At 25.8% G+C, this 17,050-nt stretch overlaps 3 protein-coding genes across 4 annotated transcripts; 2 read left to right on the top strand and 1 right to left on the bottom strand.

Moving 5' to 3' along the window:
- Nucleotides 1-232: 232 nt before the first annotated feature.
- On the bottom strand, nt 233-6,096 carry LOC113552037. The gene is made up of 13 exons (XM_026954696.1): nt 5,826-6,096; nt 4,958-5,239; nt 4,775-4,884; nt 3,820-3,876; nt 2,458-2,732; nt 2,143-2,374; nt 1,860-2,001; nt 1,508-1,803; nt 1,296-1,435; nt 950-1,198; nt 723-883; nt 488-617; nt 233-377 (listed from the first exon to the last, which is right to left on the bottom strand). The coding sequence occupies exons 2-13, from the start codon at nt 5,212-5,214 to the stop codon at nt 351-353; spliced, it is 2,076 nt and encodes a 691-aa protein (XP_026810497.1). The 5' UTR covers nt 5,215-5,239; nt 5,826-6,096; the 3' UTR covers nt 233-350.
- Nucleotides 6,097-6,334: 238 nt separating this feature from the next.
- Nucleotides 6,335-6,981, top strand: LOC113554280 (BET1 homolog). Its single transcript, XM_026958045.1, has 2 exons — nt 6,335-6,396; nt 6,466-6,981. The coding sequence occupies exons 1-2, from the start codon at nt 6,384-6,386 to the stop codon at nt 6,816-6,818; spliced, it is 366 nt and encodes a 121-aa protein (XP_026813846.1). The 5' UTR covers nt 6,335-6,383; the 3' UTR covers nt 6,819-6,981.
- Nucleotides 6,982-12,136: 5,155 nt separating this feature from the next.
- Nucleotides 12,137-15,494, top strand: LOC113552358 (E3 ubiquitin-protein ligase RNF185-like). 2 transcript variants are annotated; one of them, XM_026955219.1, is made up of 6 exons: nt 12,137-12,395; nt 12,688-12,848; nt 13,419-13,550; nt 13,888-13,942; nt 14,760-14,871; nt 14,936-15,468. In XM_026955219.1, the coding sequence occupies exons 2-6, from the start codon at nt 12,694-12,696 to the stop codon at nt 15,031-15,033; spliced, it is 552 nt and encodes a 183-aa protein (XP_026811020.1). In that variant the 5' UTR covers nt 12,137-12,395; nt 12,688-12,693; the 3' UTR covers nt 15,034-15,468. The 2 variants fall into 2 exon arrangements, with proteins under 2 accessions (XP_026811020.1, XP_026811021.1); XM_026955220.1 differs by lacking the exon at nt 12,137-12,395 and adding an exon at nt 12,436-12,612 and having other exon boundaries at nt 14,936-15,494.
- The last annotated feature ends 1,556 nt before the right edge of the window (nt 15,495-17,050 follow it).

Below are 17,050 nucleotides of genomic sequence, written 5' to 3'. Positions count from 1 at the left end.
AAGATAATATAAATATCTATGTTTTAATATTAGACTAACGACCAATTGATAAAAGTGAGACTGTGAGAACTAGAACGTTTCTGGTAGATAGGAATTTAATTAACCATTTTTGTAAAACAGGATCAATAGTCATTTAATAAATCATTTTTTATATGACATCATACAAAATTATACTATATGATTTATAAAAAGTGTATATATTTAGGAGATGAACAAAATCAAAAAGTTTAAATCAGCAGAAATTAATAATTTAATAAAAAAAAACATTTTAATAATATGAAATACATACTATCATAAAAACTAATATAAATTACTATATTTAGTAAACTGCTTAAATGCACTTCATTGGTTTAGTAATACGGTCTTCGAGGATTATTCTGAAACATTAAATTAATATTAAGATTAAACACATTACACTTAACTTGTTGTATGTGTATAAATTATGGTTTTAATTTTGTTAAGTGAAATTAATGTAAATTTTTCTTACTAAAGGATTAGGACGAAAACGATACGCCAACATCATTCGTTTTCGATAGGCATCAAATTCATCATCATTTTGTCTAAGTTCTGATGGTCTTTCAACACCCAAACCATGATTTTCATTATGAGATCCACCTCTGAAAAATACAAATATCTCATTTTAAAATATATCAAAAATTAGTGTAATTATTCATAAAATTTAAACAAGACATCCAATATCTAGGGTATGTAAATAAAATTACTTATTAACTGGCTCGACAATACCAGTACCACTAGATCCTAAACCTTGCCCTTCAGACCACCCAAGTTTTTGTAACATCTGAAAACCTATATTATCTTCTTTTAATTTAAACTCTTTATAATCAGATAAATCAGGCTCGCGATCTTCTCTTAAAGCAGAATACTAAAAAAAAAAAAATATTGAGTAAATATACATCTATGAGTATTACTTATAATTTAAATTCAAAACCTTTTCCATAAATCTAGCAAGTTCATCAGGAGGTAAAAAATCACCAATGTGATGTTTATCTTTGGACTTTTCAGTTAACTCTTCAGCCCATCTTTCAGTGGCAACCATTTCCTCTTTTCTTAATTTATGTTCCCATGTACCACCTTCAGTATCTTCATCACTATCATATTCATATTTAAATTTTCCAGCTCTTTGTAAACTTTCCAATTGTTGACGTTTTTTTAGCATATCTTGATATAACAAATTTATCTGTAATAATAATTGGTTATAAAATAATATACATGCATATTTTATTTATTTTATTTATATATATCATTATCGTATACATTATATATGTTAATATTACTTTATAATGATCCTCTGCTTTTTTCCAATCTTCTTCAGATAAATTTACTGTTCCAAATGATTGCATAGCATACTGTATTAAAGCAGGATCATTTCGTCCAACTTGACTTATCATGGGTCCAGACATACCAGGTACACCAACTAATCAAAAAAATTATAAGGATTAAATGATAAGTAAAAAAATAGTTAAAATGTTGAATAGTATTTAATTACCAAGTTTTTGAGCATTAACTGGTTGGGGAATACTTTGACTGATTGTAATAGAAGAAGTACCACCAATTGTTGAAGCAACTGTAACTTTAACATTATCATTTGCCCAACGACTTTTACGTTTACGTTTTTTATTAGTTCCATCTTCACTATCCAAGTCTGTAACTGCTGTTTGATTTAATAATGTTGGAGGTTTTATATCAGTTGGTGTCAATTTATTAGCTATCATTTTTGCTTTTAAGTATCCAACTCTTTGTCGAAAAATTGTATAGGCTGGAGAATTTTTGTTTCTCAAAAATCTAAAATATTTAATAATATTTAAACATTTTAAAAATATGCAAAAATGTATACATACAATAAATTAACATCTTGGGGTCGTTCTTGTAGTATGATATTTTCAATTTCATCACCATATTCAGCAACTGTAGCTGCCAAACTTTCGACATCCTGATTGTCAAGAACTGCTTGTGGTTCACATCTCATCACTGTATTCAAAGCTAGACAACTCCGAATCAGCTTAATTTGCGATTAAACGCAAACCCCCTCACCCAAATTCCCACAAACAACCCAATTTACATAATAAATTATAAATGTATAGATGTTTTTTATACATAAACTACAATTTTTCTTAACAGTACCTCTCGAAACCGGAGTGTAAGTTTCAATTGTCTGAGGTGTTGCATTCAATATATGTGCTGCATCAGGAGTTGGTCCCAAAGACACAGTAGATGTTTCAGTTACTATAAGTGATGGTTGCTCATCAGCATTACGAGGTACAGTTGTTGTTGTTGTAGTATCTGTAACTATTGTAGCTGTTAATGGAGAAGTCTGTAACGGATATTGTTGATAAGGACCATGAGGAATAGTCATCTGTAATATAATTTTAAGTTAAGTATATAACAAGTATAATTATGATGATTATGAATACTACAGTATACTTGTTAGTTAATTACTTTTGAATTATTTTGAGATATAAATACTGGATTTTGTGGTTGATACATTGAAGTTGGTTGTGAAATTTGTAAAATTGGATGTGTGGTAACTATTGATACAGTAGGAACTTGGACCACATTGGTCTGAGGTTGAGGTTGGATTGAAGTTACTTGGACAGATGGAGTGTTATAAAAGTTGGATGGTTGATATGATGGATTAATATTATATCCAATAAACTGATGATCTGGAATAAAGGGCTCAGGTTCTTTAAATGCGTCTATACAATAATTTGACTCTAAAACATACAAATTATTAAAAAAAAATCAACAATAATTAATAATTTTCACTTATTCACTAAATTAATAAAATATAGAGGTGATTTTTTAAACAGTAAACAATTATAATCTTAAAAAGTATTAATGATTTTAAAAATATTTCTTTTTTCACATAAATTTAGTCGTAACAAAATGATATTTAAAATTTATAACTCACTATTTTTATTGTTATCATTTTTAAGTACTTTAGCTATTCAAACAACATAATTTATTTTTAATTTAATTTAATTTATTTTTACTTAAAGTTCTTATGTTATGACTAAATCACAAATTTCATGCAGCTATTTTTTAATAATACAGTGAAACTTTCAATTAACGGTCATGATAGGAACCATAAATAATAACCGCTATTTAGAGGTGGCCGTCCTATAGAGATGACAATACACGGCATAACACTTGAAAGGACCAAAAAACCTAACTGTTACATAGAGGTGACCGTTCTATATGGAAGTTTTACTGTGTATACATAAACATTCATGATCACTGATAATGCTAAATCATATAAGATTAAAACTTAAATAGTACAAATAGACTTTGTTTAATATTATGTTAAAAACAAATGTGATGGTATTTTTCAAGTTTCTTAATGTAATTAATGCAAAAAATTATATTATTTTAAAACATTTTGTTTTTGTTTTTAGGACATTAAGATGGATGCTGTAGTTAAAACTAATAACTAGTAATTATTTACACGCTCATTCAAAATTATATTTTCAGACATTAAAATTTTCAGAAAAATATGTTGTTTAGAAATATTAAATTAAAAACAAATGATAACATTCAAAAAAGTTAAAAATACAAAAAATAATTATATTATTTTTTTTTTAAATTTAATATTGAACTTTCGAAATAGGTAATACTATTTATATTTTATGAAATTATAATGATTTACTGATAATAGAATTTCCTTGTAAATAATTTCAGCTTTTAAATTAAATAATAATTTTCCTTCAATTTTTTTACCTAGAAATATAATATACTCTTTGAGAATATTTAAAAATTTAAAAATTATATTATTTAGATGTCTTAAAATATTCTTATTCATACCTAATTTTGGTCCATGTACAACTTTTGGTTCAATATTATTTTCAAGATCTTTTGTATCTAAAAATATAAAAATGTTAATAAATTCAATTTATAAACATATAATATGACATGATTATTTTAAATATTTTTAAAACCATTTATGAATAATATAAATAAAATAAAAATATTTTTAGAACTTAAAACATATAATTATGATAAATATATATTAAAACTTTCTTTTTATAAATTCAATTTCTTCAAAAAAACAATAATTATGCTTATGTAGTGAGCCAACTAACACAATTATTGAATAGTGATGTAGTTGTGGTGAAAATAAAAATATGATGCAAATATTTTCAAAGTATTTTTTAATTGAAATTATTTCTGTGTTTTACAATTGGAAAATTATAGAGTTTAAATAACTGATTCGTAACATAGATTGACATGAAGATGCTCGTACTGGCCCTCCTGAATCATGTCTATTGGAGTCCTATCCAGGGCTCCCTTATATAGTAGGTTTCTCCTTATCGTACTTCTCTCATCTCTTCTGGTTAAGTAATAATATCATATATCATAGCATATTATGCATCACTGTGTTCTCACGTTATTACAAGTTTTAGGATTCAGGCGTATGTACGATGACCTAGTTAGATCATGGCATTCAGATGATAATAATCTGCCTATGTACAAGTTTATCAATCACAACGGTTTCGCTAGCATTTCCCATAAATGCTATTCTATTGTCGTTACTGATACTTAGAACTTAAAATAAAATAAAATAGTGACATGATTATAATATTATCTTAAACAATAGATAACCAAAGTGGCACAGTCATATTGTAATTAATAATTCTAAAATATTTATATAATATACATCATTGGATTCTTTTTATCTACAATTTTGTAAGAAACTTTTGGGCAGAAGCAAGATTGAAAATTGGAAAAGTATAAAAAAAAATATAAAAACAGATTTTACCAGAAATATCATCTTTTTCAAAAACATCGGCTAAACTAGGTTTATTCTTATGAGCTCCTGTTGACTCATATGGTAGTTCTTCATTTGAACCTTTTGCTGAAGTCTCATTCCTGTTCAAGCAAATGTATTGATTTGAATAAATAGTTTTTAATTTAACAAAACTATTAGAATAAATTTACCAACTTTTTTGTACTCTTAGATTTTTGATAAAATGATTTGATTTTGTCCAATTTTATTGCATTTTTAGTAATAGCCAAAGGTTGTTGTGATTTATTTTCTCCTGTTAATTCAGCAATTTTTTTTTTTTTTTCTTCAAATCTAGCTTGAATTTCACGTTTTTTCTGTTCAATTAATTGTTGTTGCTTTGACATTTCTTGAAAACGTTCACTTCGGGACTGCTTTGATGGAGTTGTTTCAGAAAACTTTCCATTTCGAAACATTGTTATAAACTTTTTTATATATATTCTAAGCACAAAATAAATTAATATCAAAATATGTTTACAAAATAATAATAAAGGTAAACATAGTATAGTGACATAGCAGGCATAGGTGCAATTTGAGTTTTAAATTTGGAGGGGGGCTATTATAATTTACATGTATGCACTGGATGTATGCTCCCTGTCCCCTGAGATATATAAAGGTGGAAGAGGATATATACAAACCATTTGGGGGGAGGGGGCTATGATTGATTTTGATGGGTCTTAGTCTCCCAAGCCCCTCGAAAATTGTGCTTATGATAGCAGGGCCTTACTGCCCTACAACCCTCAACCACAACACAACATTTTTGAAATATTTAAAAATATTTTTAATGTCTTGTGAATATATTAATTGAAACAAAGCAATTTCTTAAAAAAATATTGTTTGAATGTAGGTTACTACAAGTCTTTATACTAAATTTATGAGGAATTCAAGTTAATTCTACCAATATTTACAAATTATTACACCTCTCTCCTACTAAAAAAAACAAAATTCTAGCAATGACAATGGGTAAAGAGTGCTAAAAATATGAAATTAATTGTATTTTTGTTTAAGTATAATTAAATGTACTTACAGTATGAATAATAATTTTGGTATGTTTAACCGAAAATCAAAAAAATAGGACTTTGTGTGGAGAGAATATTAAGAGTTAAATCACATCATAAGAGTACAATAAAAAAAATTATATTTTTGTTTCATTACATAAATGTTTGAATAATTTCAACGCACAAAATATAAATTTCAAATAAACAATTAAATATTAAAAAAGAATAGTCGCATTAGTGAATACGGATTAAATAGTAAGGTACAACTTTCAGTTCTAAATAGTGAACTAGTGAAGTACTGAAGTCTAAACAGTAAACAGTGAAAACCATGAGATACCTAAATTGTACTCTCTTTTGTATGATTTGTTATCACTTATCAGGAAAAGCAGACAACACGGCACTGATAAGAAATATAATAAAAAGTAAAATTTCATCAGATATTTGGATATTGAATATTTAACTTATATTTTATAACAATTCTTGATAAATTAATGAAATAATAAATATTAAAATATATTGATGCATATATTATGATAATGAATATTTTTTCAAGACAAAAAGATAAAATTTAAATATTTGTACAGTTGATGGATTATAAAGGTATGTTTTAATTGAACTATTATGCATACACATTAAATATTTTATTAAATTTATTATTTGTAATTTCAGATAAAATAATGCGTAGATCTCACGGAGGAAATTATTATGATCCACTGCCTTCAAGCAGTTCATATGGTGGTGAGTTTATTGAAACGGAGAACGATGATTTAACAGAGCAACTAAAAGATAAAGTGAATACTTTGAAGTCTCTCTCTATTGATATTGGTGCAGAAGTAAAATACCAGGATCGCTTACTAAGAGATATGGATCATGATTTTGAAACTACTGGAGGATTTTTGAGTAATACACTTGGTCGAGTTACAAGACTTAGTAGAAATAGTGGTGGCTATAATATGCTGTATCTAATTTTATTTTGTTTGGCAGTATTTTTTATACTATACATATTTTTGAAACTGAAATAAAAATCTGTAATGTATTATATATTTATTATTATTATTAATCTACTGTGATTGGTTAGTGAAATTCCATGTTTTTCAAGTACATAATCATTAAGAGATTTTAATTATATATACATTTTAATAAATTAATATTTTACAGATTATTTTTTATATTTTTATTATAAATACCTACCTATTTAAACATTTTAGTAAAAATTTGATTATTCTACTGTTATTTATTGTTAAATTTTAAGAGATATTTTTAATCAATACAAAATATTTAAAGATTTCATTCAAAATTAAGTATCGTTCTGTGAAATATTTAAAATGTATGTAATGTTAATTAAGAATAAAAATATGGCTGTTTCTCAGAAAAATAGCATCTTAAAACTATAAACATTGGTTGCATTTTTTTTGGCTAGTTCTTATTATGCCAGACAGAAATTTTTTTAATTTTAGATTTAATAAATGTATTAATTTTATAGTGATGTGTTTTTTTCTTTTTCTTTCTATGTTATATGGAGGGAGAGAGGTCAAAAGTAAAAAATATCTAAAATCAAATTTTATAATCCTGAAAAACACAAAAATAATCAAGGAAAACAAAATTTTTATGTTAAATCTGACTTGATAAAATTTATTTTGTTTTTTATGTAACTCATAACACAATTTTATACTATTGTGAAGTAGAAAAACGACAATATTATTTAGAAATATATAAAATTAAAAAATACCCATTTAGTGAATAAAAAAAAAAAATAAAATATTGAATTATTGACATATATTTGGATTCCAATTATCCTATTATTCCTATTGTTTGATTAAATCTGTGCTCAATTGGATTGCAGTCACTGAACCAATTGATGGAAACATTGGAAACCATATCGTATTTGGAATTCTTATGCAGACACGGATATAGAACAAAGGGTACACGGGAGCGACGACCTCCCCAAATTTTCTAAAGTTCTCAAAAAAATGTAATTATTTTATATTATTAATAGGGGCTAGTAAAACTCAATTCCGGTGTGTAGAAGCCGCCTTCGAGGCGGTTGAGTAAAAATCGTTTCACCGGAAATTCGGTAGGGAATAGTGATAGGGTGTCTAGAAATTGGTCACTAAAAATGTGATAAAGTCGATTAAGTAGTAGGTACCGTATATGTATAATAATATCATTGTTATACATGCGACTATACGAGTATTCGAAGTATTACATTTTATATAATATTATAACACTATAAGTTATCAAACTGATGATGTGAAAATAATATCATTTAGAAGAATATAATAGTGTAGGTATTGGTATTAGTGTGGAGTAAGTGAAGAAATATTGTAACCATATAATAAATGAATTATTATCAAGGCTCGGGACTTAATGCATTTAAAATCTTTAAAATAAGCGCTTAAAAAAGCACTTCAAAGTATAATTATAAGCACTCCAATAAGCATTTATTAAAATTAAATTTGAGCAAAAATATTTAATCAAACAATGATAAAGTAGGAATTATGACTTAATTTGTAATTGTGCTAAAAATAATATACAAATAATATTGAAACAAAATGATTAGGAAAAGTTTCTAGTTAAAACATCAAAAAAATAATAATAATAATAAATCTTTAAATTATAAAAAAATCAAACTTCACTTTCGAGACATTTTGCTTTATTGTTTATAGATTTTCCGAGGAATTTTCTGAAAAAATCATAAAAAGTAAAAAAATCAAAAATAATCAGAAAAACTGAAAATAAGCATATTTTTAAAAAACCATTAAAAAAAAGTAAAAAAAGCACTTTTAAATTTCACAATTGAACGTGATCTAACATGACATATAGTTCCATAGCACTTTGCTACATTTTAAGTCAATCCATAAAAATAAGCAAATGCTTAAGTCCCGGGCCCTGATTATTATTATATTAAAATGTATGACAGTATATGATATAACTGATATATATATATATATATGTATACCTATGTTCATAAAATATTTTTTTTATATATTTTTCCAAACGGAATACATTTTTATTTAAAACTAAATTATAATAATTAATGAGTTTTAAGATAACATATTTTTTGAATAGAATGAGAACAAAAATACAAAATAGTAATTTAATCAAAATTTAAGAAAATTGATAGTATAAAAATTTAAAAAAATATAATGATTATTCATTTTATAATAATCATAATAATAATAATAATATCATTAATTATAAATACTAGTATTTATAATCATTGGAGCATTGGACATAGGCGTGCCGAGCGTGCCCATGCACGTTCTGTGATTTTTCATGGGCCGAAGCGCCCTATGCCTCAATCTACCTAAATAATTAAAATCATTCAATTTTAGATAATTTTTTTGAAGCGAATTTAAAAAACAATTGAATAATCCATTATGATTAATTTAAGATTTAAGCAAGATCAATTTTTCTTGTTTGATGGTATGGCATGTATGTTAAATACTGAATAACTCAAAATATTACAAAAATGTTGTTAACATTTTCCAAGGTTTCAAAGGAAGATTTATTTATTGAACTGAAACTTTTAAAAATTATCAAAATGTTATATAACTAAATGATGCTATTAGTAAATTTGTTTATGAATGGATTCATCGGTTGAAAAATACTAAAAATTCCACAGTATATAATTGTGTTTTTAAAACCTTAAAAATGTTTACAATCATACCTGTAATTAGCTGTACGTGTGAACGCGTTTTTTCAAAATTAACCATAGTAAAAAACAAATTATGCATCATAATGGGTCATGAACGTTTGGAGTTATTATTACTGCATTTCAGAGAACAAGAAATGGCATCGAAGTTAAATTTAAATGCAGTAATATATAATATATATGAATCAAATTATAAGGGTAATAGACGAATGTCTCTCTAAGTAGTCTAAATACATAAAATACATTTATGATTTCTTGCTATGTACCTAATTCATAATTATACTTTATTTTAATTTACTAGTAGGTAACTGTTTAGTATAAAGTATTTAAAATTATACTAAACTATGTAAGAAAAGGGGGTTATAAAATGGTTGATCAGACATCAGAAGGCTGATAAATATGGGCACTACCCTTTTAGTCTGCGCACGACTATATTAATGGTAGTAAGTATTATAACGTGAAATTAATTAATATTGGTTTAATCTTTGTTATTGGAAATTGTATGAATCAAGAAAATAATGTATCCAATACAATAACATCTAGGTAGGATTGGTACGAGTTACAAGCCATTCAAATTAAAAAAGTTGTTTGTCGTATACCATATTTCCACCTTTAGAAGTATGTTTCTAAACAGTATTTCAAATAATTATTTTGTTTTTGTTTAAAAAATATTATTCTAGGGAATTTAAATTTAAAAATTTAAATAAATTATAAAATAACCTTAGAAATAGTCAAACAGTGACTCACACGCTATCAAATTAGACTAGAATTTCACATGTTATGCTATATCACAGAATTTAAATTTAATACATTTAGAACTGTGACTTAGTTATGCTCTATAATGAGATAGTACCGATTCTTCCTGTATACCAAAGTTTTATCTATTTGCTCAAATTGATTTTTGATGTATTTCCTGATTGTATATCTATATTGTAATCTGTAGACAATAGACACATGGTTTTGATGGTTTCTCCTTATGTGTGGCGGTTACGCAGCGAAAAAAAATAAAATAAAAGTTCCAGTTGAAATAAAAAATTTAGTAGTTTTCATAGTTTTTTATAATAGAAGTCGCGAAACTGATCATTGTCGTGATGCAGGAAAAGTTAAAACAAATTATTGGAGGGTACTACAGTAAAACTTCAACTTTCCTCCGTTTTCTTTTATTTGTTGTATTTGTATGTAACAATATATAACATTTTATTTTTTAACGTATGAGATTTTAGAAAGTGTAAAGTTAATATTAACTTTATTGAGTATTTTTATTTTTAAATGTGCAAAAAAAGTATGTATAGATAATTTGAATAAAACAGTCAAACTTAAAATAAAATAACATAAGTCTAAAAAAGTATAAACAGTAAAAACTCTCTAAAGGTAATTAATACTATTTTATATATTAATAATGATAGGCAGTACAATTTCTTTATTTACTTGCATATTTTTAACGTTAAATTATAGGGGGGAATGAAGGGGCAAAATCAAATGTTGAAGGAGGGCACTTGCCCGCCATGGTCCCCGTGTAGCACCACCTCTGCTATCTCCATACAATTTAATACAGCTACAATATAGCCATATAAGTAACAGGTAGGTATGTACCTACCCTATATTAGATTATATTATATTTTAATCTAAAATATCTAAAATTTATAGATTAAATAAAAGGTAACCTTTAAGAGGACGCAATAACCGCATGTGTTGTCTCTGTCTTATACTTTTACCTGTGTTATAGCGTTTTAATTTTTTTGATAGTGGTAACCAATAATTTTTGATGAATGAAATAAACCTAAAGTTTTCAAACCGATTACTTTAATTGCATTCATGTTATCAAAAAAATTAAAACGCTACGTCACAGGTAAAGTTCTTTCCAATGGCACTTATAATTTTGGTTGTTTTGATTAAAATATCGAGGGAGTAAAGTTGTCCCACGGAAAACAGTTTTTAACTATGTTACGCGTGTATAAAAGAGAGACAACACATGCGGGTATATCGTCCTCTTAATATAAAACATCAATGAAGAAATCTTAATATAAAACAGTTCCAGAATCAATGAAGCTAAAATGTATTATTTGTCATCAATTTTTGTAGCAATTTTCATAGACCATAAAATTAAATAATTTTTAAATTTTCTTGATATTTTGTGGGGGGCTGCAGCCCCCTCGGCCATTCCCCTGGATACGCCACTGCTACAGTAGATTCTTAGTTAATTGTATACTTATTTATATTTTGTATTATATGAAATGAATAAATGTATTGTAATAAAACAATTTTTTCGTTATGTTATTAAAACTTATTTATTTATCATCAGTTGCATATTGACAAAAAATCTATATTGTCATATCAGTTCTCATTACATCTCAAAAATTTATAATTTTAAGTTTATTATAATTGATTTAAATTACATTAAAATCACATTATTATAAAAAAAGTTGAGCATAATTTTTTTCAGTAGCATTTTCTCCTAAGTATTTTGGAACAAATGATTTGTGGAACTACAGAAATACAGAATACAGATATTGTCCATTTGTCCCACTTCATACCCAAGGGCACAATGTAGATAACAGTAGTGATATAGTCGCGGTCCGATCAGCTGATCTAATGCCGTGGTCATTTCTAAATGTCTTGTGTATTTTGTGGTATAGAAATAGAATAGATAATAATATTATCAGAAACATTGGGTTTAATCATTAATCAATTATTTTAATATTATATCTCAAGCTGGTCCCCGTGTTCTAATTTTGTGCAATTTTGTTTTCATTTTGTTCGAACTTCGGACTTCGGTCTTGTATTTGTCTTTCGTCGTCTATCAGTCACGACTCACGATTCTGTTGCCGAATCCCGGAGTGCATGTCCGACTATTGACAAATCATATTTTACCCATTGAAATCTTTGACGGACTTATAGAATAGTCTGAGCAGATACACGTCATATATTCATCTGTTCACTGGTCGTAAGTCTAAAAACAACAATGTTACATCATTTGTCGTTGATCACGTATGAGGATAATGTGTGTAGGAGTTGTTTACGTTTTTATAGAGGAGATAACCGAAACCAAAGTTATAATAATACTGTGTACGTCAATAACAAACAATTACCATACTATTAATATTGATTTGCCAAAATCTATTTATTGGTTTTAGGTGGTGTGTGTGACGTTTTTATCTACGGTATTACATAGGACTAATGTTACAATATTATTAATTATTACTTTCTTATAATAAGTCTGTTTTTGAACGTGTTAGAACGCAATGGCAACTACTAGCAACGAGTCAGATTCTTCACGAAAGAACACAGACAATAAAGATAATGATAGCAAAGATGAACAAAATAACATGTTTGAATGTAACATATGCTTGGATAATGCAAAGGACGCGGTTGTCAGTGTTTGTGGCCATTTATTTTGGTTAGTACCATTGATAAATTAAAACTGTAGTACCGAGTAAATGTATTAGTTTTTTATGGGCTGTTAAATTTTCCTTATTAAAATGACTTGTTTTATTTTATTCGTTAGGTACAAAATATTAAGTGTTGAACAAATTGTGATTGAAATTTGATTGAGTTCATACTTATCCAATAGATTTTTGTATAACCGCGAGGCTCATTTAGAAAGTTAGTTCAGTTTGTCAGTAAAAATTAGTAAAATATACTTGAAAAATGTTTATTATTGGGTCATGAAGTACAAACATTCATTACTTTTCAATGTGGTTTTTATCATAATTTAAATACTTGTTATAACTAGTTTCTGTATCCTTTAATTTTTAATTAAAGTAAGATACTACCTACAGGATTTTAAATTTATATAATTGTATATACTCATCATTTAACATACATGATCTCATTAGTTTAGAAAAAGTTTTTTTTTTTTTGTTTTTAATGTATTTAAATCTGAACTTGATTAATTACTATTGTTTAGTCTTATAATAAATTGTTTGTGTTATTACTCTGTTTAAATCAAAATTTTCTAATATTATAGCTGGCCATGCTTGCATCAATGGTTAGAAACTCGATCAAGTCGACAAGTATGCCCTGTGTGTAAAGCCGTTATAAGTAAAGATAAAGTAATACCAATTTATGGACGTGGAAATACTAAACAAGAAGATCCCAGGTAAATTTTTTTTAGCTATAACTGTTAATTTAAATTAACGCAACTTATTTATTAAAATAAACATCATAAATAAATTGTTATTTTGAAATTAAATCTTTTATTAATCATTATACACTACTAAACATTAACAATTAACAATATTGTACAAATTATATTTTATTAGTGTAACCTTTATAAATAATGCTTACATTAAGTCAAACAATCTTAAGTTATTATTTATAATATACAATGTATTTATAATAGTCTAATTTAATGTCTACTTGGTACTATCTAATTTTTTAATTAATGCTTACCTATAAATTCAGTGTTTATTATTAAATATAATTTTTTGTTTCAGAAATAAAGTGCCACCTAGGCCTGCTGGTCAAAGAACTGAACCTGATGCTAATACCGTAAGTTATCAGGAACAGTGATTTTCTGTTTTTATCTAACACACGTATAACAGGATTATAGACATGTTCTATTTCCAATATATTATTTGATATAACAAAGCGATAAGAATTCTGAAAACAGATTTGAGTTTGTTGTCAAGTCTACTTAAGATTGACGTTCCCATATCTTTAATTTTTTATTTTAATTTCTCCAAAAATTGAAATATGTCAATATTTTAATTACTCTTTTTTAACACCAAGTTCATTTTTCAGTATCATTATAAATTTGTATACATACTATTGAATTTGAAAAACAATTGAAAATACAAAAAAAAATGTTAAAATTATGTTTTATACATCAAAAAATTGCAATTATTCCCGTTACGCCACAGCGCATTTTCTAGATCATTATTGTAGCGCCACGGAAAAGTGAATAATATAAATCCAAATTAATTTACGGCAGCCTGTGGCCATATGGCCTTCTACGAATAATATGGTGCGGCAGTCAGTGGTCTAAAAATTATCAATACCTAATTATTTGTATACAGACACTGGCAGCCGTATGGCAGTCAACGTATTAATATTATTTTGTCAGGATAATTTGAAAGAGGTGGGAAATTTTATTTCAAGTAGACTTGACAATAAATTCAAATCTGTTTTCAGAATTCATATCGCTTCTTTATATCAAATGGTATATTGGGAATAGAACATGTCTATAATCCTATGTTATGTGTGTATGTGTGTGTGTGTATGTGTGTTAAATAAAAACAGAAAATCACTGTTTCTAATTCCCTTAATAAAATTTTTATTTTCACGGAACTGGTTTTAATTCTTTCAGGGATTCCCTGGTTTTAACTTTGGAGATGGCGGTTTTCATTTGTCATTTGGAATAGGAGCATTTCCTTTTGGATTTTTAACATCGTTTAATTTCTCTGATCGTCCACATGGAGGTAAATATATAATAGTTGATTCATTTTGAGTTCTCACTTTCAATAATGGATTTAATTTAATTAGTTCCAATTGCTGGTCAATTACAACAAGATGATCATTACTTATCAAAATTGTTCTTGTGGATTGCAGTAATATTTATTATTTGGCTATTATTAGCGTAATTTACTTGTACAGTATGTTTTTTTTATTATTATTTTATCATTTATTGAATTACTAAAGTAAGCACTTCACAGTGGCTTCTTTTTTTTTTATAATAATATTATTCACTATCTAGTTTAAAATTATTGACTATATAAGCTTTTTAAATTGTCTCTTCAGTTTTTATTTTTTTGGTGCTTAGTTTGAAATCCTTACTGTGATTGTTAGTCATTTTATTATTTTTATGGTATAAAGAATTAAAGTTATTGTTTAATATTAAACTTTCTAACAATTGGACAATTATTGATCTATGGTGTCATGAATATTCTTGGAAAAGGTAATAATTTAATTAGTTCCATGTTTTTAATTACATTAAATTTGCCAAGCAAATATTAATTTTTGTATTGTATAATGTTATTATAATTGAAAGTATTTATTTCCAATTTCACAGTCTAATTGTTATTTAATTACTGTTTGTGAGTATATTTTTATTCATTATTATAATATTTATGATGGTTTTATTGAGTTAATTATTATTATTATTCATATAGTATAATAATTTGTTTTGATTTGTTATGATTAAAACTAATCCTTTTTTTTCATTGTATTCATCCCATTTAATGTAAGATTATTCAACATATTGTCTGTTATCCATTACACCTATTTAATATTAATGTTTTTCTTCATTTATATGCTCCTTATTCAGTCCACCCTATGATACACTTAAAGATAGACTATAAATAAAATTAATATTGAATATATTTTATCATTAATCTTTCTTAAGGTTATTAACTAATTTTGATTGGAAATTCATCATCGGAAACTGAAAAGGTTGTATATCAGAGGTGTGTATATTAATTATAAGTTATCTGACTACTCTTTTTTATTTATAAATATTTATTATGTATATACTGTGTATAATGTGTTACATAACTATTTTATTAATATAATTTCTATAATCCTTTGGAAATTATTAATGACATGACAGATTACAATCTGCAGATTACACTTTCCAGTTTTATTAAATTAATAATTTTTAATTATTGTACTCTGACGTACAAAATCTTAATAAATTATTATTACATTCTTGATATTTTAGGAGACGTTTATTTTTCTGATGGATACATCAGAATTGTTTAAGTATAAGAAAATCACAAAATTGGTTCACCCAAAAGGTTTCCATATTTTGTCTATTGATTTAAGTAAGTCTATTCACTTTATATTTTTATAAAATAGTTTATGAAATAATGAGTGTTTTAATAATGTAAAAGTAATGTCATTACCTGTTATAATATTAAGTACAATGCAATTTTAAAAATAGTAGATTCTGAGTGGAGTGTTGATTTTACAATATGTGTTGTTTTTTTAAATTTATTTTCTATGCGTGTACTATGTATAACCAATAAGTTATCAAAAAAATGATAAGTGGAAATTTCCCCCTCCCATATTTTTATTTCAATATACCTTTATAATTAGTATATTTATATAATAAAATATATGCAATTATTATTTTTATTTTTTCTTAATGTGTACTAAATTTAATTATTTACATTCTTACATTATTAATCAATTTGAAATACATAATAATATGAGTAGTAATAATAATATAAATTAAAATATATAAATATGAAACATTTTGTAAAAACTCTTTAATGTCTAATTTCTATCATCTATATATAATAATATAATAATTTAGATTATACAATACTATAATAATTGCAATGGGTTTTTGCAAAATATATTGTGATTATTTTAATACTTATTTTACATTTTGAATATGGGTGGGAAAATATTGTGATAATTATAATACATGTTTTAAATAGTTTTTTAATATGGGGGGGGGGAAATGTCCGCATCAAACAATTTATGGAGGGGAATGCTATACCAAAAATAGCCAGGGGGAAATGTCCGTCATTCCAAAAAAAAAATGTTTATTATTGAATTAAAAAATTCAAATTACAACAGTTGCCTACTCAATGTCGAGGTATACACTACTAAAGTATAAACAACTCACCATGACAATTTAATTTATATATTATT

Source organism: Rhopalosiphum maidis, chromosome 2 (genome assembly GCF_003676215.2).
Source record: "Rhopalosiphum maidis isolate BTI-1 chromosome 2, ASM367621v3, whole genome shotgun sequence".
NCBI classification, from domain to species: domain Eukaryota; kingdom Metazoa; phylum Arthropoda; class Insecta; order Hemiptera; family Aphididae; genus Rhopalosiphum; species Rhopalosiphum maidis.
This window is presented reverse-complemented; position numbering and strand designations above follow the sequence as displayed.

Coding starts and splice junctions, on each gene's coding strand:
- LOC113552037 (XM_026954696.1), bottom strand. CDS start 5,214: ATGTTTCGAAATGGAAAGTTTTCTGAAACAACTCCATCAAAGCAGTCC. Junction 4,885..4,957: donor AAATCTAAGAGTACAAAAAA/GTTGGTAAATTT, acceptor TTGCTTGAACAG/GAATGAGACTTCAGCAAAAG. Junction 2,002..2,142: donor TTACACTCCGGTTTCGAGAG/GTACTGTTAAGA, acceptor GGAGTTGTCTAG/CTTTGAATACAGTGATGAGA.
- LOC113552358 (XM_026955220.1), top strand. CDS start 12,694: ATGGCAACTACTAGCAACGAGTCAGATTCTTCACGAAAGAACACAGAC. Junction 12,849..13,418: donor GTTTGTGGCCATTTATTTTG/GTTAGTACCATT, acceptor CTAATATTATAG/CTGGCCATGCTTGCATCAAT. Junction 14,872..14,935: donor CTCTGATCGTCCACATGGAG/GTAAATATATAA, acceptor TAATTTAATTAG/TTCCAATTGCTGGTCAATTA.